At 43.9% G+C, this 24,470-nt stretch overlaps 2 protein-coding genes across 4 annotated transcripts in view; one reads left to right on the forward strand and one right to left on the reverse strand.

Annotated features, from left to right (window-relative positions):
• Nucleotides 1-2,967: 2,967 nt before the first annotated feature.
• On the reverse strand, nucleotides 2,968-23,045 carry GTF2H4 (general transcription factor IIH subunit 4). Of its 2 annotated transcripts, none has more exons than XM_087708560.1 (14): nucleotides 22,933-23,045; nucleotides 20,094-20,267; nucleotides 18,392-18,496; nucleotides 17,458-17,589; nucleotides 15,981-16,077; nucleotides 14,446-14,534; nucleotides 12,087-12,195; nucleotides 11,917-11,985; nucleotides 11,268-11,351; nucleotides 10,934-11,066; nucleotides 8,325-8,455; nucleotides 8,155-8,202; nucleotides 6,266-6,344; nucleotides 2,968-4,600 (listed from the first exon to the last, which is right to left on the reverse strand). In XM_087708560.1, the coding sequence occupies exons 2-14, from the start codon at nucleotides 20,225-20,227 to the stop codon at nucleotides 4,428-4,430; spliced, it is 1,383 nt and encodes a 460-aa protein (XP_087564686.1). In that variant the 5' UTR covers nucleotides 20,228-20,267; nucleotides 22,933-23,045; the 3' UTR covers nucleotides 2,968-4,427. The 2 variants fall into 2 exon arrangements, with proteins under 2 accessions (XP_087564686.1, XP_087564684.1); XM_087708558.1 differs by having other exon boundaries at nucleotides 12,087-12,198.
• The window catches only part of VARS2 (valyl-tRNA synthetase 2, mitochondrial), a 41,559-nt gene continuing 40,125 nt past the window's right edge, over nucleotides 23,037-24,470 (forward strand). Inside the window, exon 1 of one of the 2 annotated variants that reach the window (XM_087708556.1) lies at nucleotides 23,037-23,110. The gene's annotated coding sequence lies outside the window, so the exon portion shown is untranslated. Of the gene's footprint in view, nucleotides 23,111-23,776; nucleotides 24,059-24,470 lie in introns of those variants that run through there. The other variant, XM_087708557.1, reaches the window with a different exon arrangement.

A 24,470-nucleotide genomic window follows, 5' to 3' on the forward strand; every position in this document is an offset into this window, starting at 1 on the left:
AGCACAGGGATGAAGGAGCCACATGCTCCACCAGAGCCACAGATTGCTGATCCCAGGGCTAGCCTATTAAAAAGGATGAGAGGGGATAGCTGTCTCCCAATACTGCTGTCACACAAAAAAGGGGACTGAAAAAAAACCTCATTATTTCCATAGCAGGGAAGATAAGGCAGGAATGGTTAAAATAACCATTTTATTTAAAGAGAAAAATATGTTCTTATTTGAATATCACTTCTGGAAATTGTGCTTGTGAGGAACAAAAATGAAACTCTGACCTTGGTTTTGTTGGTTAGCGGGATTTGGTGTTATAGGAATGGCTAGTTATATATTAATGTGTAAAAGCAAACAGTTGAGGTTGGAATGTATTTATCTTGTTCTACGCCAGGAAGAGTTGGAAGTCAATGCCCCCTTTTCTTTTTTTTTCTCTTCTCCATTGTGTCTCACACCCCCTTTTCCCCGTTCCCTTTCCCTCCCTTAATTTCCTATTTTCTTTTCTTCTTTGTATTTTATATTAGACTAGAATAACAGAGTCGGAAGGGATCTTGAAGGTCTTCTAGTCCAACCTCCTGCTTAGGCAAGAAACCCTACACTTCAGACAAATGGATATCCAACATCTTAAAAACTTCCAGTGTTGGAGTGTTCACAACTTCTGGAGGCAAGTTGTCCCATTGATTAATTTTTCTGTCAGGAAATTTCTCCTTAATTCTAGGTTTCTTCTCTCCTTGATTAGTTTTCACCCAGTGCTTCTTGTTCTACCCTCAGCTGCCTTGGAGAATAGTTTGACTCCCTCTTTGTGGAAGTCCCTGAGATATTGGAACACTGCTATCGTGGTATCACTAGTCCTTCTTTTCAACTAGACGTACCCAGTTCCTGCAACCATTCCTCATATGTTTTATCCTCCAGTCCCCTAATCATCTTTGTTGTTCTTCTCTGAACTCTTTCTAGAGTCTCCACATCTTTTGTACATTGTGGCAAACAAAACTGGATGCAGAATTCCAAGTGTGGCCTTACCAAGGCACTTTAAAGTGGTATATATAATAAAATAAAAATGATACATGTGTTAGAAGACCTCTAAGGTCCTTTTCAGCCCTATGATTCTAAGTTCTATGTCAATTAATTTGCACATAAGAGACTACGTTCTCCAGCTTGATACAGAATTATTAACGCTGATGCTCTGCACATGGTTCTTCATTCAGTTGTGGACTCCCCTTATGGCACTGCGATTCAAACCCACATTTCGATGGCTGGTTAATGACATTGTCACAGGTAGCCTGATTAAAAGCTGTACTGAAATTGAGGTACATTCCAGGTCTTTTCTTTATCAATCAGAGTGGTTACCTTGTCAAAGAAGGAGCCAAGATTTGTTTCACACAACTGTTCTGGGCTGTGTTTTATGAGATAGGCCAGAAAAGAGTTTACAGAGTTTGATGCCTTTCCAGGTCAAAATGTGGGAGCAGATCTCAATTCAAGTGGGGAGATAATCCATAGAACGGGGCCTCCCCAGCCCAAGGACGCCCGAGACTCCAGTTTGTAATATGCCTTCAGGAAAGAAATGTTGGTTTATTGGTGGGAGAAAGAGGTACCCTACAAATGCAACTCTGGCATGTGCACAGCCAAGATTAGCTCAGTTGGTTCTCCTCCCATGATAGCAATGTTTGCCAATAACCAGGTCAATGGGAGTACATTGATCCTTATAAACCCTTTACATAAGCAATCTTGTGTGTTTGGAGGATTGGTTTTACATTATGGTATTCCCTGTGACACTCTATGGCAGCAAAAGTTGGTATCTAAAGAAGCAGGATAGGAAGTATTGTTGACACCTTTGAACTTAAATGTTGGAGAAGACTCCGGAGGCTACCACGGTCAGCCAGGAAAAGAAACAAGTGGATCATCGAGCAAATCAACCCAGCATTCCCACTTGAGGTACAAGTGACCTGTGTCAAATTATTCTACTTTAAAGGAGAAGAGTTGTAGCTCAGGGTTGAAATGAGGAACCCTCGGTGCTCTCTGAGCTTGCTTGTTTTCTTGCAGAAAAAGGGGCAATTTGTCAAGAGTGCCAGTCAGAGTGCATGACGGAAACTCTTTAATTTCACAATGTATGGACTTAACCACAGTTTCAATTGAGAAACTCTGGCCATCTTAGACCAAGCCAAGTCCACAAATACCAGAGAAGTCCTGGAAGCCTGGCACTGTATCAAATTGGCCATCAATAGACAAATAATATCTACCTACTGTACAAAGGGCAGTCCTGTTGGGAAGGAGGGCTCTTCAATTTTAATATAGATAGCCTCTGGCACCTCTTTCAAACCTCTCTGTCCAGATGATGGACTTTGCTATCTTCAAAAGCGTGGCCTTTGTCTTTGAAATGCAGATGAACTGCTGCATTTTGTAAGGCAGATGGACTGCAAGATCACTCAGAACTGAAGGAGCTTCTGGGATGACCAGCTCAAGGCCACCCAGCTGGTTTTTATGGCTAACCAGCTTTCCCGGTTTCTAGCCTGGTGCTTTAACCACTAGACCAAGCTGCCTTTCCCATCACCACTTCCCTTGCTTTATTGCCACATGATGGTCCATCTGTTTGGGAAAATGGTACCTTTAGGCAGATCATTTCAGAAGGACTGGTGGACAGCAAAACACAATCGCCACATTCTGGCCAATCAAGGAAGTGAGGGGGAGACTGGCCTAGCTGGGAACATTTCCCAAAGCAGAAGGACAGGGGAGTTTATATAAAGTTATTGTAAGTTTGTATCACAATAGGGAAAAAAAAATCACTAAAGCAATTTGGCAAACTTCAGATTGAGGAAGGAATTCCCTTTCAGTGATACAAAACCTGTATCTATGAGAACCAGAGATAACTAAGAATTTTATTAGCTGTCTAGAATGAGAACTTCTGCATTATTCACCTCTGGCAATTACTACATTTGCTAGATTTATCCTTTAGAATGACAGATCCCTCTGAGTACAGGAATACACCCAAGGTACTTTATTTTATTTCATTTTTTTTTAGAAAAAACATATTTATCTGTTTGATGTACGTAAAAGATTCCCATTTCCTCTTTACAATCGCCCATAAGCCACCTAGAGCAGCTTCCCAAGTATAAAATACACCATTTCCTCCGCAGTGTTTGGAGATGCCAAATTTAGGATGACGAATAAAAACCTGAAGATATTCCCACAATTTCTCAGCTAGTTTTAATTCAACATCTGGACTTCAGATAAAAAGAGGTGGAATGACAAGCCTGTTGACCTACATGTCCATGTCAACAGAGGCTTCAACTGTGCATACAGGATTTAGAAAGTTCACCAACGCAGGGCAGATTGGTGAACAGGTAATCTGCTCAACTTCAACCGAAGTCTCCCACACAGGTAGAAGAGGAACAAGTGAAATCATAGCATCTTCATGCTGGAGTGACAGCGTTGAATCACGGTGAAAATCTGAATATTTGGCACTGGTTTTTAAAAAAACAAATGGCATCCCCATGATGGAATATCAAATTGATATCAAATTAGGCAAACCACCAGATCAAGAGAGGGTGATTTGGTGTGCTGAACACATTATGTTAGGGCCAAACTAATCACAATATGGGTGAGTGCAATGTGTAAACCCAGCTCCTGCATAGAGATCTGTCTTCATTCACACATGGATAGAAAAAACTCCTTGAATTACCCCTATAAAAACACACGTCTTATTAGAACAAGGCAACCTGAATATAAGCTGTGTTTTGTCACAAATTAGCAGTTTCTATAAAACTAGAATGAAAGGCTGTCTCTTCTTTCTGTACCCTTTCAGCGGAGAGGGTCAAGCCATTTAAAGGATAAAAATGATAATTGCTTATTACTTTTTTTCCTGACCTTCTTCAAGGTGTTGCATTCCAGATGTACTGAGCTCCAATTTCTATCATTCCCCAGACAAGTCTCAGGAAGGGTCAAAAGAGTAGGATGGTGCCAGGTTGTAGACAGTCTGATACTAGAACTCCCTGGCACCTTGAAGATTCAGTATTCAACCATGCAGGGAACATCCTCTCAACTTTAGTAACTTTCCACAAACAAACTTTCTGGACTTTTAGTTTAGTGAGATGGCTTTGTCCCTGCTATTTCTATTTTCTCAAAGCATTTCATTGTTCACTTCTAACCTATTTCAATGCCAGTGTTTCATCCCAGCTAGGGTGTCATTCCTACCGGAGAGTGTTGATGCAAAGGTGACACTTAGACTGAACCAATGAGCTTTTTTGTTCTTTTTTTAAAAAAAAGCAAGTTTCGAATCTCTTTTTGGCTGAAAAGGGATAATCAGTCAGCCACCCCTGTTTTCCTTCTCTCCGCCTGTCTTGCATCCACTCGAAGTAATGGGAGGGAAAGAATATTCCTGCCTTTCTGTTTGGTCCACTTTCCAACAAGCATGATCAGAAGAACACGGAGTACAATCAATGCCTTCATGAACTGTGTTTCTGACGCTTCCAGAAGCGCTTGACGTCTGAGTGGCCGGCGGGAGTCACCACCATGAGACGCTTGATTGGGTTCTCAAAAACCAGGACCCCAAGTTCCTTGGCATGGTCACGGAGCAGCTCAAAGTCCACCTGGGATAAGAACTGGTTGTATAGGACACCTGTGGGAAAGAGTTGGAGAAACAGATGAACAGGAAGGCATGCAAAGAGAAGCTGATAGAAAGAGACAGGTGTGGAAAACAGGGAGGGGCAGCAATATATGGCAAAAGAGGAATAAGGGTGGAAGAAATGGGGCAAGACAAAACCACAAACGAGAGCCTCTTTATATTCCCCCCTGCAGACATCAGGGCCAACTCCTGCTTTTAAAATGATAATCGTGACAACCCCTGTAAATGGCGTGACCCAGCCACAAAGAATATGGCTTCTTTAGCTGTACACAAAGCCCTAGATGTGGTCCAGGAAGCAGGCACTCTGCTGGAGAAATTAAAATTCACATTTTAATTTCAATTTAATTTTTAACAAATCCATCCTAGAACTAAGTCGGAATTTCCTGACAATGAGAACAATCAATCTGTGGAATGCCTTCAGAAGTTGTGAGTGCTCCATCACTGGAGGTTTTTAGGAAGAATAACAGAATAACAAGAGTTGGAAGGGATCTTGAATGAGATCCAAACTCTGACCAGGAAGTCTATAGCTAAGGCAGAGATGTCAAACTCAAAGGTCTGGGGGCTAGATCCGGCCTGCAGGGTGCTTAGATCTGGCCCGTGAGGCTGCCCTGCAAACAGTGAAGGACTGGCGCACGGTGCCTCTGCCAGTTAAAATGGAACTTGGGAGGGCCACGTTTTTTTTTGCTGGCAGAGGGTTACAAGAAGCTGTCACAGCCGAAAATGGAGCTCAGAAGCCTGTTTTCGCTGGCAGAGTGCTCAGGCTACTACAGGCGCCCCCAACACAAGTGACATCAAGCTGGCCACACCCACTCCAGTCCCCCCAAGGTCAACACAACCCTGATGAGGCCCTCAATGAAATCGAATTTGACGCCCTTGGGCATTATATTTGGACCATGCAACTTTAAGATGTATGGACTTCAGCTCAAGGCTGGCTGTGGAATTCTGGGAGTTGAAATCCACACGTCTTAAATATATTAAGGCTGAGAAACACCCGTTTAATTAAAACTAAAGAAAGCAGAGATGAAAGTGAACAAGAACTGGAGTCAATGACCAAAACCTCTGATATATAGGTGGTCCTTGATTTATAACCATTTGTTTAGTGACCATTTGAAGTTACAGCAGCACTGACTTAGGACTGGTCCGTACATTTATTGCTCTCATAGCATCCCCATGGTTACATTATCAAAATTCAGGCACCTGGCAACCAGCATTTATTTGTGACAATGCCACATTTCAGATTCATAGGATCTCCACTCGCAAGCTTCCCGCCTGCCTTCGGACAAGCAAAGTCAATGGGGGGAAACTGGATTCACTGAATGACCATATGATTCACTTTACAACTCCAGTGATTTGCTTTAAACAGCGGGGCTTTAAAAAACAGGTCATAAGATTGGCTGCAACTCATTTAATCTTGTTTTAGCAATGGAAATTAGGGTCTCCATTGTGGTTGTAAGTTGAGGACTACATCTATATTGGACTAAAGATTAATGCCCGGACGATCTGGCTAATGGCCACACTGGAGTTCAACGCACTGGGAGAGGAGACCAGGTTGGGGAATCTGCCAAACTATAATTGACCTAGTTTGACATCCTATTAGATTCTTCTCCCAGTTATTGCTTCCTCTCCTGACCACCTGTCCCATCTCTCGGAGATGCTCACCCTCAGAAAAGCGCAGTCTGTCCCGTTCCAGTTCCCACAGCCGGATCTGATCTGTGATTGTGGGGGGCAGTACAGGGGTCTGTGGAGAGGAGAGTGGAAAAGTTAGAGATGGCAAAATATCTATTTGCTAAAGGGCAAAGAAAACAATCTCCCAATTGCATTGTCCTCTAGAATTGACCAATCCCTACTTTCCCTGAACCTATGGTGGTGGTCTGCCAGTGGAGTTAGCAGCAGATTCGGACAGTAAGGAGGTTGGGAAGGAACATGGGTCAGTCCTGGAGTCTGGGGAAGGCTCTGGGGAGGGCTCTGTGTCGGAGGCAGGCAGGGGGCCAGAGCCGTATGCCAGATATCAGCTGCCTTCAGAGTCAGACATCAGTGAGGCAGAAGAACAGCTGGAGCCTGTTCCCAGTGTGCCCATGCGCAGATGCCAGACAAAGGAACAGCTAAAGAACAGAGGTTGACTTGGGAGTAAGGCCACAGGTGGACGGTGAATGGCCCCTCCCAGACGAAATAAAAGAGGAGCAAAAGGGGAGTGGAGTTTGCAGGAGACAATTAGTTCGTTTAATTGGTTTGTGACTCTCCAAGGCTCCTTGCCACGTTTTGCAGATATCAGCCTGTCAGCTCTCCAAGCCAGATAAGGTCTATGACTGTAAATCCTCCCTCAAAAGACTTTGCTGAATGAGCAGAATTTACAGTAAATTAATAAAAGGGATTTTTGTCAGGACAAGGAGTTTGCGTCATGCTCTTGGGAAGCCTAGGTCAGAATAGAACCTTTTAATCCAGGGATCCACAACCCCGGGGCTATGGCCTACTACTGGGCCACGGCCTGTCTGTAACCAGGCTGTGAAAAGCATCAGACAAGTGCATCTGTGTGCACAGCTCCCCTCGCATGAGCGACGGGAGTTTGCACTCAGGTGCGAAGTTCCCCTCTTATGTCTGATGGGCGTGCCCCCCTCCCCCGTTCGCACAAATGGAGCTGGGTGCAGGCCCACCACTCGCACACAACCATCCCCTCTCCCCCCGCTCTCTGCACAGGGTACCAAGCAGGAAAAGTTTGAGACCGCTGTTTTAATCCATATTTCATATTTGGGATCATGTTAAGTCCTGTATTGGGCTTTCTCTCCAGAAGGCTTAGCAATCTTCTTTTATACATAATTTCATAGGACCTTTACAGTGTTTTATTTATATCTTATAGGTTTTGTATAAGGTAAAGGTAAAGGTTCCCCTCGCACGTATGTGCTAGTCATTCCCGACTCTAGGGGACGATGCTCATCTCCGTTTCAAAGCCGAAGAGCCAGCACTGTCCGAAGATGTCTCGGCATCACTATACTCCGAAGGCGCATGGAACACTGTTACCTTCCCACCAAAGGTGGTTCCTATTTTTCTACTTGCATTTTTTACGTGCTTTCAAACTGCTAGGTTGGCAGAAGCTGGGACAAGTAACAGGGTCTCACTCTGTTATGCGGCGCTAGGGATTCAAACCGCTGAACTGCCAACCTTTCTGATCAACAAGCTCAGCGTCTTAGCCACTGAGCCACCACATCCCTCCTAGGTTTTGTATAGTATCTTTTTAAGATACTTTTTAAGCCGCCCAGATTTATTCTATGGCAACATGGGTGACCAATCAATTTTACAAACTAAAAAAAAAAAGGTTCGGGTTGCCAATAACTTTCAACTTTTTAACTGTCGCAAGACTAATATATTTTTAAAAACTTAATTTCTGGGGATGCGGTTTGGGATGGCTTGGCTGCTGTGTTCCTTAAGCTAGCATTAATATTGCACCAGCTTTATTAAACAACAAATACATTGTTACAAAGGGCAACGTTTTTCTTGGATGCCCTAATCCCCCAGGGATTGTCTCCCTCCATTTCCTGTAGCCATTTCCTCACCTGTTTCAGCATCACGGCGTGAGCTCGTGTCCGTAGGAAGTGAATGATCTGTAGCAAAAGAGGATAATGAACCTTGGCGCATTTGAGACTTCATTAAAGTTTTAATCCCCATCCAACCAACCGAGAGAAGCAGAGCACGACTCCGAAGTCCCCTTTAAACCTATCCTCACCTGATCGGCCGTGATCCCGTTGGCAATGGCCTGCTGTGTGCTCTCCCGGGTGACTTGCGCCACCACCAAGTTAGGGAAGCGATACAGCATCTCAGAGAAGAGGGCAATTAGTGCAATCTGTAGTTCTGAATCTGGAAGTAAGCACATGTAGAAAGTTAGCACCCCCTCCCCCTCCAGAAGAATGAAATATTTTAGGAAATATTAAAAAGGTGGAATATTATATTTCCCTGGATGAGAAAAAGAGAAACAAGTTTTAAAAACAAAGCAGCTTCCTGCCCCTCCCTGCCCCTCTCCCTTCAGCTCCAGGATGATGGGATTAAGACATGGGCCTCAGGACATGATAGGATTAGCCCTCTACCCAGAGGTGGGTTCCTACCAGTTCGCACCTATTCGATAGAACTGGTTTGTCAAATCTACCGAACTGGTTAGAAGAGGTTCCACCAGTGGGCCCGGAAAGCAGGCCACACCTACAGAAAAGGTTCCAAAATGTTTTGAAACCCACCACTGGTCCTTGGATATGATTATTCTACACTATCATGCTCATATTTATAAAACTCAGTGCCTCTGTGAAAGGTAAGGATGACTATTGCGTTTGTGGTGCAATCAGAACATTGCGTGTCTTGATGTTGTTTTAACGCAAACCAAAGATGCCTTTTAAAAAACAAGTTTACATCATATTCTTATGCATGCCAGTGCTGTGTGTGAGGTAATTTAAGGTGGTTCTGACAAGTGTCGTCAGTATCTTCATATCCGGTCACATGGGTGGCAAGCCACTCCCACAAAGGAGGCCACACCCACAGAGTAGGTTTGAACAATTTTTGAAACCCATCACTGCCTCTACCTATCTCACCACATGGCACCTGGGAAGATTACATCACCCAGCAAGGCTCAACCAAGCCTGGGACTCAGGACAGCCTACAGAGTTGTCCCTGCATGGCCCCATGGGAGTCTGAGAACCAATCAGAACACAAGCTCAAGTTCAAAAGCCCAGAGAGGGTATAAAACTCAAGCCCTATCAGCATCTCTGTCCTTTTTTCTTCACCCAACATCTTGAAGCCATGTGATCCTGTCCACTGTTAAATCATCTTTCCAAACAGCCACTATATTTCCAGTGTCATTTTCCCCACTTGGAACTGAATCTAGAAGGACATTTCTTCAGACACACACACAGAGAGGGGGAAATACAACATTTTTAGATAAGGTTTCTCAGGCTCAGCCACTTCAAAGGTGTGTGGACTTCAATCCCAGATTTCCACAGCCAATGGGGCTTGGTTGAGGAATTCTGGGAGTTGAAGTCCACACGCCTTAAAGTGGCCGAGCTTCAGAAACACTGCTTTAAAATAGGCAAGCAGCTTTCCGCAGTCCAGTGTCCTTTAAAATCAGGGGTTCCCAACCTGTTGGCTACTGGACTGCATGTGTGGCTGGCCTGCGCGCGTGTGTATGTACATGCACAATTCCCCCACGCATGCTAGTGTTGTGTTGCACGCACTAGTGTTGTGTACATGCTTGTGGCTCCGCGTGCTTGGGCCACCGTTCACACGTGCCCATGTGTGCGTAAAGGTGCCTGCCCCTCCCCGCCGTGCTGCCAACCCAGAAAGGTTGGGGATCTCTGCTTTAAATACTTCAGTGTTTCTCAACCTTAGCCTTTTTAAGATGTGTGAACTACAATTCCCAGAATTCCTCAGCCATTATTGCCCCTCCCTCCCCACCCAAAGGGGCAAATGAAATACTTAATTTTATATCTTTTGGTATAGTAGTATACCCTTTATTGTCATCGTGCATCATGTATACAACAAAATTGGTTTTAGCCTCACTGGTGCAATCCATGACCAAAAATACAAACAACATAAATAGTATAAAGAATAATCCCTATGCAAGTCATTAGGGAAAAAAAGAAAAGAAACAGAAAAACTAGTCATACATTTCCTTGTGTTCGTGGAAATTTAATCGAAACTATGCCTTTTTCAAACAGAGGGATGGAAAGTAAGTATTTTCAAAGAATGGGAACTCCCCTGCTTTTAAAGACAAAAACCTAGCAAGGGGGAGGCAGCTGTATTTAATGGGCTGGTCCCCACATTTTCTTTCAGAAGTTGAATTACCGTATTTTTCAGAGTATAAGACGCACCCCTTTCCCTCAAAAAAGAGGTTGAAAATCTGGGTGCATCTTATACACTGAATACAGCATTTTTTGCCTCCTGAAACCCCGCCCCCTTCACCAAAATGTCTGTGCATAGCCTTTAAGAGGATTCCAGAGTGCTCCTGGGGGCTGGGGAGGGCAGAAATGAGCGAAAAACGGGCCATTTCTGGGAGGTCTGCAGAGTGCAAAAACTTCTTTTTTTAACTTGCCTCTTCAAAATCTTGGTGTGTCATATACTCCTAAAAATACGGTATATCAAGACAGCCAACAATTTGAGAAATATTGTCCTAGGTCAAATGAAGAAAGCAATCCTGGCTAAATACTCTTCTCCCATCAGCAAAGCAAAATCTTGGAAGCATTGTGTTATTCAACCAAGAGATATTTTTAAAAAAATGGAGGCACTGATTCCTAATTCTGAATTAGAAGAAGAGGGATGGGCCTCTGAAGAAAGGAAATCAGTATGGTTTCAGACCTGTGTATGCATAGATCCTGTAGTTGGTCTCCACCACGATAAAGCCTTGGTTATGGGTGTCCACGGTGGTACCTGAGATGCCGGAGGAAAGATTAATAGCTAAGCGGGTGGGATAGTAACGCCTGGATTTTCTCTGCAAAGAAAGAAGGAAAGACATTGGCAACCAGTTTGTGGAAAGTTCAGAACTCTCTGACAATTCATCTTTCAGAAGGCTAACCTACCATTTTTGCTCACAAGATCCTTGAAGAAGTCCTTAATACCTCTAACATCTGACAATTTGTGTTTTTTAATACTCTGGTTCAGCTCCTCATATAATCCCCCTACTGTGTTGTACCTTTCTTTGAAACACCAAGCCAAATTCCCGGAGATGCTGAAGGAAGTTCAGAAGAGAATCACTCATTCCTTCCACAGAATAATCCTGAGAATAAAGAAATTGGAAAATAATTTATTGATAGACAAGTACATTGCACAAATATCTTGATTGGTCAGTAGATGAATAGGCAATCAAATCACATTGAGAGGCCATGAACAAATTCTTCTGCTGATTTACCTGTAAGAGTCATCAATGGAAGATGCACTTCATCAATGGATGAATGCTCTGGGCACATATCATTCATGCTTTGTTTCCTGAACAATTAAGCTATGGTTGTGACATCATAATTTACACTAAGCATTTAGCAAACGCACTATATCTTCTTTTTGGCCATCTGCTCTAATTTTCTAGGTTCTATGTGCCACTCAACATCAGAGACTATTATTTGGCTTAATAATTGAATAATGTGTGCAATCTAGATGTGAGACTTTAATTAGGGTTAGTTCAAAGACCACGGTTCCCCTAATCTTTAAGGTAAGCAACCTTAAACACTCAAAGAGCCACAAAGGTCCTAACCGGAAGCCCCCTGTTCAATTCTGGAGCCAGTTATTGTCTTGATACGTAGCCCAACTTCTCACCAACATATGTTGCTGATAGAGTTCCTTCTCACCTTGCCAAGCGTGGAGAAGCTGAGCTGAAAGAGGAAGGAAAGAATCTCCACCAAGTCCATGCCCCTGGTCTGTAGAATGATGCAAAAAGGGGAATTAGAAGCAGAAACAAGAAATGGGCAGAAAAACCAGAGCCGATATGGCAAGCAGTCATTTCATTGTTTCTCCTCACCTCTGCTGACTGGAGATACTGGAGCATGAAGTACCACAGCTGTGATGAAGTATCCAGCAACAGGAACTGGAAGCCAGAGGATGTGATGCAGGGAGGTTCCCCAGGCTCACTGCTAGGAAGAAGCAGAGTAACTCAAGAAAAAATCCAGAAAAGGAAAAACAATTCTTAGTTTTGCAAAGCTGTGCCCAATTTTCACATGATTTACACTGATGGTGGCTAGGGTTCCCTGATGCTACAGGAGACTGATATGCTGTCCATCATCCTGCCACTATCTGAGTGTTAATGCCTGACAAAATAATAAAGTTGGTAGGGACCTTGGAGGTCATTTAGTCCAACCCCCTGCTCAAGCAGGGGACTCTAGACCATTTCAGACAAATGGTTGTCCAATCTCTTCTTGAAAACCTGCAGTGTTGGAGCACCCACAATTTGGGGGGGGGGAGTGTTCACTGATCAGCTGTTTCACTGATTAATTGTTCTGTCAGGAAATTTCTCCTTATGTCTATATTGTGTCTCTCCTTGATTAGTTTCCATCCATTGCACTGATGGTGTGTGTGTACTAATTGCTTTCCCTCCCTTCTTTCCCTTGTGCCTGTCCCCCAATCGTTTGTTTCACCATCCCTTGTTCTCAGGGATATGAGTTATTGCAATGTGACACACAAATAGCCTCATCTTACATAAGCCTATGATTATGTGCAAATGTAACTTGGACAATGAATTTATGACACAGTATGTTCTCCAGAGGTGGGTTGCTCCTGGTTTTACTACCGGTTCGCTTTGCATGCGCAGAACATGTTATAGTGAACTGCGCATGCACGTCCACTACTAAACAACATGCCGGCAATGGCGACTGAGTAACCAGTTTGGGTGTGTGGCCAGTCTGGGTCGCTGCCGGTTCTGCAATACAGGCCAAAATACCACTACTGGTTCGGCTGAACCAAGCCGAACTGGGAGCAACCCACCTCTGATGTTCTCCAAACTCAAATTATATGTACTTAATATTTATGTATACTTAATTTCTGTGGTACTGCAACTTTCTACAATGGAAACAAAAGGATGATTGGAAACCTGGTTGGGCAAGAAATAAATATGCCAGTTTTTAAATCTGACATTTAAAAATTAAAAACCTAAATCTTACAAGGATTCTTGCTCTCTGTATGCAAAACACCAGTCTCCACACTTTACCTAGACCAGGAGTCTCCAAATTCATGGCTGGGAATTCATGGCTGGCTAGGGAATTCCAGGAGTTGAAGTCCACAAGTCTTAAAGTTGCCAAGTTTGGAGACCCTTGATCTAGACAAGCCTGACCAGGGTTTCAAAAATGATGCCTGTCCCATAGTTGCTCAAGACACACACACACACCTCCCCCGGAAGGTCCTAACCCACAGTTTGAGAACGTCTGCAGTACATCATGATCAGAGGGTAAAAATGTTGCCTGAATGCTGGCCCTATCTTTCTGCACAGCCATTCTTTTTTTCCTGATGTCAAATCTGACAATTCTCTACTGTTCTTAAAACAGACACTGGGCTGTATTATGGCTGGAGGAGATACTTTGGGAAGGGGGTGACCTTAATCAGTGGTTACCAACCTTTCAGACCTCAAGGACCGCTAAATTCATAATTTTAAATCCCACAGACTACTAATATGATCTGCTTAATGATCAGCTGGGTGGGGGTGGCTAGGTGGTCATGTGACTGGATGGGCAGGACCAACTTGATGTCACTCACATCGAGGGTGCCTTGCCTGCTTCTACTCGCCCCTCCCCTTCCTTCCTGCATGCCCGGGCTCCTTAGTCCCCCACCAGGAAGCAGTTGTTGGAAATAAGCAGCTACCATGAGAAAGAGTTGGCAAAACAGCTGGCTCAGTTCAAATTGAATCTGAAGGAGAAGGAGGCTCAGCAGAAGCACCTCACTGAGAATGATGAGAATAGGCTTTCCAAGCAGAGGGAAGACCTGAGGGAGTGCAAGGCCAGGTTGGCACTTGGAGGCTCAGTGGGTTGAGATGGTCAACCAGTTCCAGGCCATGATGCAGTCCCACTGGAACAAGGCTTTCTGCTCTTCACAACCAGCAGGGCTTCCCTCCAGTCTTCACCCAAAGACTTGCACCAGGAGGCTGAAGCAGACCCCAAGTCAGAATTTCTGCCCCCCTCCGACCCACACAAAAAGACCCTGAAGGGGGAAACTCTCTGTAGCAACACAAGTGTTCACTGCATGAATCTGACACGTATCTGTAGTTTGAGGACCCCTGATTTTGTGCCATATAAGAAATGCAAATAATTTTTCTGCAGACCATCAAGATTTTCTCGGGGACCACCAGTTGGTGACCGCTAGACTAAATGCTTGTCTCTCCCCGAGACACTTACCTCTTCATCAGGCCAGCTTCAGTCAGCAGTTGAGCCAGGTCCTGACTCACTGCTGCACTAGGAGAGCCTACCATGAAATGCAGGATGACCTAAATGGAACAATGTGGAGAAAAAGAAGAAAATTGTGATCTCTGTGGAATCTGGTGTTTGGTACACTCAATTCATTGTGTACTGCACACCCTATGCAAAGGCACCCAGTCACTGGAGACTCTACAAATGGTTGCAATTCCACTCACGATTCATCATGATGTCTATTGCTTTGATGGGCAGAATTCTAGGATACACCCCATTGAGGGATCCTGGCTTGTAATGCCAACTACTCTCAGTTGAAACTATGAAGCAATAGACAACTGCAAATGCTACTAAAAGACAGTAAGATCACATTAGATAAAGGGAGAGTTAGTAAGGAATTGGGATACATGGATGTCCATCCTAGGCCTGGTGAAAGGAAACGCAATAGTATTCCACCATGAATGAATTCAAACAGGAAGATTCAGGAGCTTAATCCTCCATAGAAGGAAACACACCATTTAAAATACTCTGATTCCAAGAAAATGCTAAGCACAATGGTGCTGGAGAAGACTCCTGCGAGTCCCTTGGATTGCAAGGTGATCAAACCAGTCAGTCCTGGAGGAGATCAACCTTGACTGCTTTTTAGAAGGCCAGATCCTGAAGATGAAACTCAAGTACTTTGGCCACCTAATGAGAAGGAAGGATTCACTGGAGAAGAGCCTAATGCTGGGAACGATTGAGGGTAAAAGGGGAGGACAGAGAATGAGGTGGCTGGATGGAGTCACTGAAGCAGTCAGTGTGAGATTAAATGCACTCCAGGGGATGGTAGAGGACAGGAAGGCCTAGAGGAAAGTTGTCCATGGGGTCGCCATGGGTCGGACACAACTTTGCAACTAACCACAAGAAGCACGTTAACCAAACCATATCAAAAGATCTTATTTTTGCATGATTAACCTGGTGTTTTCTCAGAAGGAAGGCTTTTGAACTAAATCCAAACAAGAAAGGAGAGAGAGCAGCAATCTTGGTGACTTCACTGGCAAGAGGTGGGAGAACACTGCAACAAAATCAGTCTTTTGAAGACTAATACAGTTAGTCCTCGACTTATCATCACAATTGGGACCAGAATCCCTGTTGCTAAGCAAGGTGGTTGTTAATTGCGTCACACCCTATTTTTGGGCTATAGTTAAGCGAATCACCACAGCTAAGTAAATCATACAGTCATTAAGTTAATCCGACTTTCCCCCCATTGAGTTTGCATGCTGGGGAGATTGCAAATGGCAAGCCTATGCTCGTGGGATGCTGCAACCATCCGAAATATATGCCAGCTGCATGCATGTAATTTTGATCATATGACTGTTGGGATACTGCAAGAGTTATAAGTGTGAGAGCTGGTCATGTCACTTTTTTCAACGCCACTGTAAACTTCAATCCTAAACAATCCTAAACAAAATGTTGTAAGTCAAGGACTACCTGTAAATACACCCATAGCAAATCAGGCTACTTAGACAAGGCAAAATGCTCACCTCCCACCTTTCTTCTGCATACTTGTCCAAAGATGGGACATCTCGGGCATGCTTATCTGGGCCCAGTTGGCTGGTATCATCGGACCAGGCCTTACCTCTGTGGACACAGAATTGAACAGTAAGAAACTCCATTACTATTTATGGGCTGTAACTTGGGCGCTACTAATGTCCTATTCAAGAGTAAGGATTCTTAAACCAGGTAATAGATCTTCTGTAGGTATTAAATGCAAAAGCAATTCCTACAAAGGAATTATTGAGCCTGTCATTTCTATCTCTATACCTTTGGGACAACCATGACATGGATGATTGAGAATCTCCATAGACATTTGACCTATTAATAGTGAGACTACTTCAGTGATCTTCCCCACCCCCCTCTTCCCACTTATGGTTATAACCATGTTGCTTGTATCTTTAACATTGTTTTTTTTGTTTCCTAGTAAAATTTGATTGCTTATTAGTAACCTGCTGTGGCCCAGCAGGAGCCGCTGGAGCTGCCGCTGGACTCCGATAGCGAGGACCCCTATGAGTCGGCTATGGAAGATGTGGAGGACCCTGCGCAGGGTGCAGATTCAGAGCAGGGACCAGAGAGGCTGGTTGGCCACTAGGAGGAGCCTGAGGCATGGAGCAGTGGGGAAGATCAAAGGGAGTTTGTCCCTGACGCCAGGCAACGTAGTGCGGAGAAACAGAGACAGCAGTTACGGAGACAGACTCATAAGAGATAATCAAGCCCAGGTGGTTGTGGTTTGGCCTCTCCCAAGGGAATATATAAAAAGGAGGAGTCCTTTTGCAGGATATAACTGTTTGTAACAATCTGGAGAAGCTCTTGTCTGCATTGTCTGTTGGAGTCTGGGTTGCTGCCAACTTCTTGCCTGTGAGTCGTGTTTGGGCTTTCAGCCAACAGGATTCTAATTGCTGTAAATAGAGTGGCAAACTACTAAGCCTGTGTCGGCGTTAATCACCGGACGGAGGGAGGTCAGAACAGTAACCTATGGCTATCACTAAGTGTTGTATCTTATAATTATTGATGAATGTATTCTATTTTATTTTTCTTTATGTACGCTGAGAGCATATGCACCAAAGACAAATTCCTTGTGTGTCCAATCACACTTGGCCGATAAAGAATTCAATTCTATCCTATTCAACTGACTGCTAACTGCAATTTGGCAGTTCAAATCTCACTGGCTCAAGGTTAACTCAGTCTTCCATCCTTCCGAGGTGGGTAAAATAAGGACCAGATTTTTGGGGGCAATAGGCTAACTCTGTAAACTGCTTAGAAAGGGCTGTAAAGCATTGTGAAGTGGTATATAAATCCAAGTGCTATTGGTCTTGCTATTGCTAGTTTGCTCTCTTATCTGTGAAGTGGCAGGATCCCCAAAACACCCCTTTCAGAGAACTGAAATTACCCTCATCTTCAGCCAGTGCAGTCATTTCTATGAACTTCTGCCTTCACTCTCCAACCTTAAGAATCTGGACTCACCCTCCCAAGAGAGCAATGCGCAGGTTTTCCTTGAAGATGGGGTTCAAGACGATGCCTTCGAGCCCACCTGGAAGTAGCTGTGTGTGCCAAAGTCGCAGTCCCAGCAGGATATCCGAGCTCTCCTCTTGTTCCCTGAAACACCATAGCCCATCATGAATTCAGGAAGTGTAGTTCCCTGATGAAGGTACTTAAGTTTAAGACAACTAAGAATAATTAATCAAGGAATTACCAAGAAGAAAACAACACTTCCACCGACACAAAGCAAGCCACTGCATATAAACAGAGAGAAAATCCCATTCTTTTCTAGCACTGATGGTATTACCTAGTTGGGTAATGAAACGTCTGCAAGAAAACAAACAAGTTCAGAGAGCATCAAGGACTCCACACGTTAACCCTCACCTGTCCTTTTATATTATTATGCTGCTACTGTTGTGGCTTTTGAGGTTTTTTCTTATTTTAGTCCAAATATGTAAAATGTCTCAAGTTGTCATTGTAATTGAGGCTGTGGACAAATTTATTAAATACATGAAAATGAATACGAGCTTTATTTATACCAGCCGGCCACATTTCTGCTAATGGAATATCTCAATGCAACATAGCAATAGCAATAGCAGTTAGACTTATATACCGCTTCATAGGACTTTCAGCCCTCTCTAAGCGGTTTACAGAGTCAGCATATCGCCCCCACAGTCTGGGTCCTCATTTCACCCACCTCGAAAGGATGGAAGGCTGAGTCAACCTTGAGCCAGTGAGATTTGAACCGCTGAAGTGGCCTGCAATACTGCACCCTAACCACTGCACCACCTTGGCTCTTTCAATCTTACAATATTTACACTTTCAATCTTACAATATTTATTTGAACAGTAATCGCATTGGAGTTTTTGTTTTTTTTCAAATCTTTGTTAGACAATCAAGGCTTGAGTTATAAACTTACTTGACATATTCCTTCTTCACCCACAGGGCCACAGCTGCCTGACGAAGAGGCTGTTCCAGAAAAAGCATCCGCATGACATAATTTTTGGCTAACCCGGGCAGTTCCCTGGGAAGAGAAGAATGTAAGATCAGCATGACGCACAAGGTACCTTTGTTTTTTTCATAGCCATGGAATGTTTGCCAAAGTCTTTGTCAGCTGCCACCTTAATGTTTGCCTGCGCTTCGACCACAGTGACATACGGCTAGGAAACATGGGGAGGGGGAAAGCAAGGGGAGGGGGGGAGGGAAACGAAAGTGAATGCTGTATTACTTCCAGACTCTGCTTCAAGGTCACATAACATACCAGCTGCATATCGTCCTGAACTTGAACTGGCCATTACAAAAATATCTTTCCTGAATCTGACTGCTTGTGTGTGTGTGTGTGTGTGTGTGTGTGAGTGCGCGCGCGTGTGTGCGCACGCGCGCGCTCAATCCTCATATCTACTACTTTAATGCACTTCTAAGAAAACTGTCCTTTTCTTAACAAATGGAGCCAAGGGTCATTTCTATTTAGAGCAGAGAGGTCAGACCCAATTTCATTGAGGGCCACATCAGAGTTGTGTTTGATCTTGGGGGGGGGTGTCGGATGGTGGTGTTGGCTGGTTGTGGCCAATAGCACTTAGGCTTATATACTGCTGCATAGTGTTTTTACAGCCCTCTCTAAGCGGTTTTTACAGACTCAGCCTATGGCCCCCAACAATCTGGGTCCTCGTTTTACCCACCTCGGAAGGATGGAAGGCTGATTCAATCTTGAGCTGGTGAGATTTGAACTGCCAAACTGCAGCTAGCAGTCAGCTGAAGTAGCCTGCAATACTGCACTCCAACCACTGCACTAACTCGGCTCAACATCATTGTGACAGCATCCTGCAGCCCTCTGCCATAAAAAATGGAGAAAGCGGCCTCCCTGGGCCTCCCTTTTCACCGGCAGAGGGCTGCAGGAGGCTGTCGCAGTTAAAAACAGATGCCTTGCGCGGCCTCCTGGAGCTCTGTTTTTGCTGGCAGATGCACCGCAGGCCGCTCCTCGGTGTTTCCAGGGAGGCCCTACGGGCCAGATCTAAGCACCCTGTGGGCCAGATCAGGCCCCCAGGCCTTGAATTTGACACCACTTTATAGGTTTCTAAGGCGGCAGTTCTGACAATCTATTCTGCAAAAACAGTGGGTCCAGCAATCTGGTACCAGGAGCAAGTGATCTTTCTTCTCTCTATATAAAAATGTCTGTCTGTCTGTCTCTCTCTCTCTGTGCGTGTGTGTTTTCCAGCATAACTCTGGAACGTCTCAAGCAATTTCAACCAAACTTGAACAAATGACTTACTCCCTGGAAACAAATACTGTGGGGATAAGAAACCCCTAAAACCCCTTGGGGTGTGTGTTCTGTTAAGATACAGCTGGTTGTGCCTTAAAATGGCTTCTACTGTACAGTGCAGTGGAGTTGCCATGGTAACGGCTTCACAGTACTCCACAAGGGAAAATCCAACATTAGAAATTATATTTGGTCCAGACATTTTTCCCCTATAAATAAATACCCGGGCAATGCCTGGTTATCAGCTAGTTATCTATAAAATACGGCTTTGAATACATGAGGTTAAAACCTATTTGCATTTTTATCCCCAGCTGATACAAGGCCTAAATTCTAATATTTGAGGACAGGCGAGATTCTCACTTACCGAAGGACAGCAAGGCAAGTGGCAGGATGATTATACAGCCGATCCAAAATCCCGGGGCTGAGACCCCGTAGGTATTCATGAAGGTTCTTGCATTTCAGCTGAACCCTCTGGAGTTTCATCCCTGACTCCGTCATGACAGCTACCCTTCATCACCTGGACATTTTTCTGCAAAGGCTGTGATAGTTGAAAGACAAAACATCTGGTGAATTCAGTAAAACAACATGCTCACTGTGGACGGAACTAGCACTGGGATAAGTACAAAACCACATTTTTTTTTTAGGAAAGTCTATGAATTAAATCACACAGGCAGAAATCTGTGGCATAATATTTAGAATCACCTGGTAGTCCTCAGCTTACAACCATTGTTTAGTGACCAAAGTTACAATGGTATGGGAAAAAGTGACTTGTGACCAGTCCTCACAGTGATGACCATTGCAGCGTCTCCATGGTCCCTTGATCAAAATTTGGGTGCTTTGCAACCAGCATATATTTACAATGGTATCCTGGGGTCATGCGGTCGTCATTTGCAAACCATTGTCAGCCAGCTTCTGATGAGCAAAGTCAATGAAGGAAACCAGATTTGCTTAACGACTGCATGATTCATTTAACAACTGCAGTGATTCACTTAACAGCCGGAGCAAAACAGCCATAAAATTGGACAGGACTCACTTAACTATCACCTTTCATAGCAATGGAAATTCTGATTCCAATTTTGGTCGTAAATTTGCCTGTACAGCAAATCTGACACAGTGGTAATCAGGAGGAATCCATTTGCAATATCTTCACAGGTAGGCTTTTTTTAGCCGACCTCGTTTGCCTGAAAACAAGACTTTCCCTCGATAATAAGCCCAGTCGGGATTTTGAGCGCATGCGCTAAAATAAGACCTCCCCCGAAAATAAGACCTCCCTGAAAATATTGCAACACAGCAGCAGCCATGAGGTGACCACACTCGCTGCCTCCTGCACCTCAAAAACAATAAGACCTCCCCAAAAATAAGGCCATGTACTTATTTGGAAGGGGGGGTTCAAAAGAAAACAAGACCCTGTCTTATTTTCGGGGAAACACGGTAATTCCCCCATAAGGAAAATGCCCCAACAAACAGCAAATGTGTTGCTGCCTGAGTATTTTCTTTGTGGTCTTGCTTTTGGTAGATGAAATCTTCCATAGACAAGGAGAGATTTTTAATTTTAAAACAGGCAGTCTAGAAAACACAAGCTGTAATTTGTAGGCAAAAGATCCCTGCCAACTTCTGGGTCTTAGGTTTTCTTCCTCTTAAGAAGAGAACTAGAACTTAAAATCTGTTCGCAGATTTTCCTATTGTAAATGCTGAGACTTTACATGCCATCAATTCATCCATGACTTACCAGTTCAGTAGCTTGGAGACTGTTTAGTTCAATGTTTTTCTAACTCATCAATATGTGTGGACATCAACAGTTTTGGGGGAATTCTGGGAATATAAACCTTCACATCTTAAAGTTGTTGAGTTTGGAAAAACACTGATCTAATGCGGTTTAAAAATTTAATGCCAGAATAGCCCCATGCTTTGAAAAGGTATTAAGACCTGACTCTTGGCATCTTTTCAAGACTTGACAGGTTAATTTTTATTATTTATTATAACAAAAACAATATTTCATCTTTAAAAAGAAAATTAAAAAAACTAAAATACAAACTAAAGGGGAAAAAAAGGAAAAAAATCATCTCTAATATATTTATCAATAGCCACTGGATTACTAATAAATTTGCTATTATAATCTGAATAATATATTATTGTAAGATCACAGAATCTCTGCCATAGAAACACATATTGTTGCATCCTTCAATTAGTACAAAATATTGCCTTTTCCAAAACAGACAGATCACAACTTTTTCTTCACCTTTTAAATAATACCACTTTTCTCATTTCTTAATACAATTCTTTTTGCACCACGCCCCACTCTAAGCATGTAGTCCTCAACTGACTAGTTCATTTAGTGACCGTTAGAAGTGACAACGACACTGAAAAAAAAGGCTTACAACCATTGTAGCGTCCCCATGGTCACATGATCAAAATTCAACTGATTCATATTTATGACGGTCACATTGTCCCGGGCTCATGTCAGCCTTTTTTGCAATCTTCTGACAAGCAAGGTCAATGGAGACATAGATTCAATTAACAACTGTGTCACTCACTTCACTGCAGTGATTTACTTAACAACTGCGGCAAGAAGGGTTGTAAAATGGGGAAATATTCACTTCATAACTGTCTCACTTAGCAATAACTATGGGCTTAACTGAAGTGGTAATCTGAGGACGACTTGTACAGCCACAATGAGGAAATGAATGGGTTCCTTAATTCGTTCCTAATTAAGTGATGACAGACACATGTTTAGATGAAGACTAGACAAAGAACCAGAGATTATACAATAGGCAAAAAAGAAGCGATACTTCCGGCGGGGAGGAAAAATCTGTATATGAATTGTTGCTAATTGTGCCTACTTAGTGCATTTTGGAATCATATATTTTTATACTTTTCAATCGGATTGCTGCGTCGGGTATATATATATACACACCGGTCAGAACTTCTTACGACTGGAGCGGTTTATCAAACATAAATACGTTTATGATCTTCCTATACTTTCTCACGCTGGCATAGCAAAACGCTGCGCTCCCTTCGCCAGGGTCTCCTTCTGCAAAGACCCCGGGATGATGCCCAGGGCTGGGAGAAGCTCCTCCGGGGCTTTATTTTCAGATGGGGCGGCGTTGCCAACCCGCCCCACCCCCGGATCGCAAGGCTCCTCCGGTTTCACCAAAATCGGCTGCTGCGGGGGCGCTTGCATGTTCGGGACCCAAAGGACTCACCTTCACCAGGAGCGCATCGGGGACGGGGACAAGGATCCGCGGCAGCGCCTCCACACCAGCCGGCCCTCCCGGCGAGCAGGAAGCGATCGGCGCACTCCACCTCTCGGCGTCGGCTCCTTTTCCTGTGTGAGTTGCATGTCGGGAGCGCGGAAAAAAAAAAAGGCCCGGGTTGCAAGGGGTAAGCTCGGTTTTGAATGTGTCCCCGGATCGTGGTTTTGGGGCGGTCTAGATTAGTGTGGGAGGGGGATGACGTGGGTGGGGGGGAGAGGAAGGAAGGCGTGTATTGTATTCACAGTTGTAGAGAGGAACGGGGCGTTCAAAACTAGTGTAAAACTGGATTCTGGGAAGCACAAGAATGCAGTGTAGGGGGTGAGGTGGGGATGTGTGAGCCTCTTAATAACTGGGTTTTCTAGATGTTGTGCTCCGACGCTACCATCCCTGGCTCTGCTGGCTAAGGCGTATGGGATTTGGAGTCCTGCCCATCTTTCTATTCCTAATCCAATCTCTCCTCCTAATCCTGTCTATGGGATTTTAATTCCTTTGTCGTATCATTTTTATTCCTTTTCTGCTTTCTGCGTTGCTTATCCAAAAGGGAATAGCAGTGCCTGTTTGTGTGTGGGTATTGTGTGCATATTTATAAATATGTATATCTAATATTTAATTAATATTAATATTTAAATATTAATATTTAATATTTACTAAGGTCATATGTAATGATCTAAGTGCCAGAGCCCACTGTAATAACATTGCCAAAAAGGCATTAAGCGTTGTTAATTTAAACCTTGTGTAGCTTCTCTGGTCATATTATACTGCTAACCAGAGCATACAAAACATTTGCTACACCAATTCTCGAATACAGCTCATCTGTCTGGAACCTGCACTGCATATCGGACATTAATACGATTGAGTGAGTCCAGAAGTACTTCACGAGAAGAATCCTCTGCTTGCAACTGAATACCTGATGCCACCAGACTTGAAATTTTGGGCTTAGACAACTTAGAACTACGCCAACTTTGGTCTGACTTAAGCATAGTGCATAAAATTATCCGCTAAAATGTCCTACCTGTCAATGACTACTTCAGCTTCAACCACCACAATGCGAGCACACAATAGATACAAACTTAAGGTAAACTGCTCCAAACTCGACTGCAGAAAATACAACTTCAGCAACAGAGTGGTCAATGCCTGGAATGCGTTACCTGACTCTGTGATTTCTTCCCCAAATCCCCAAAACTTTAACCTTAGACTGTCTACTATCGACTTCACCCCATTCCTAAGAGGTCTGTAAGGGGCAATGAATACCCTCCCTCTCCTAATGTTTCTTTTAGCAATAGCAGTTAAACTTATATACCGCTTCATAGGGCTTTCAGCCCTCTCTAAGCGGTTTACAGAGTCAGCATATTGCCCCCAACAATCCGGGTCCTCATTTTACCCACCTCGGAAGGATGGAAGGCTGAGTCAACCTTGAGCCGGTGAGATTTGAACAGCCGAACTACAGAACTGCAGTCAGCTGAAGTAGCCTGCAGTGCTGCACTCTA

This window comes from Thamnophis sirtalis, unplaced genomic scaffold (genome assembly GCF_051295495.1).
Source record: "Thamnophis sirtalis isolate CommonGarterSnake01/CBP01778 unplaced genomic scaffold, rThaSir2_p1.2 scaffold_3, whole genome shotgun sequence".
Classification (NCBI taxonomy): domain Eukaryota; kingdom Metazoa; phylum Chordata; class Lepidosauria; order Squamata; family Natricidae; genus Thamnophis; species Thamnophis sirtalis.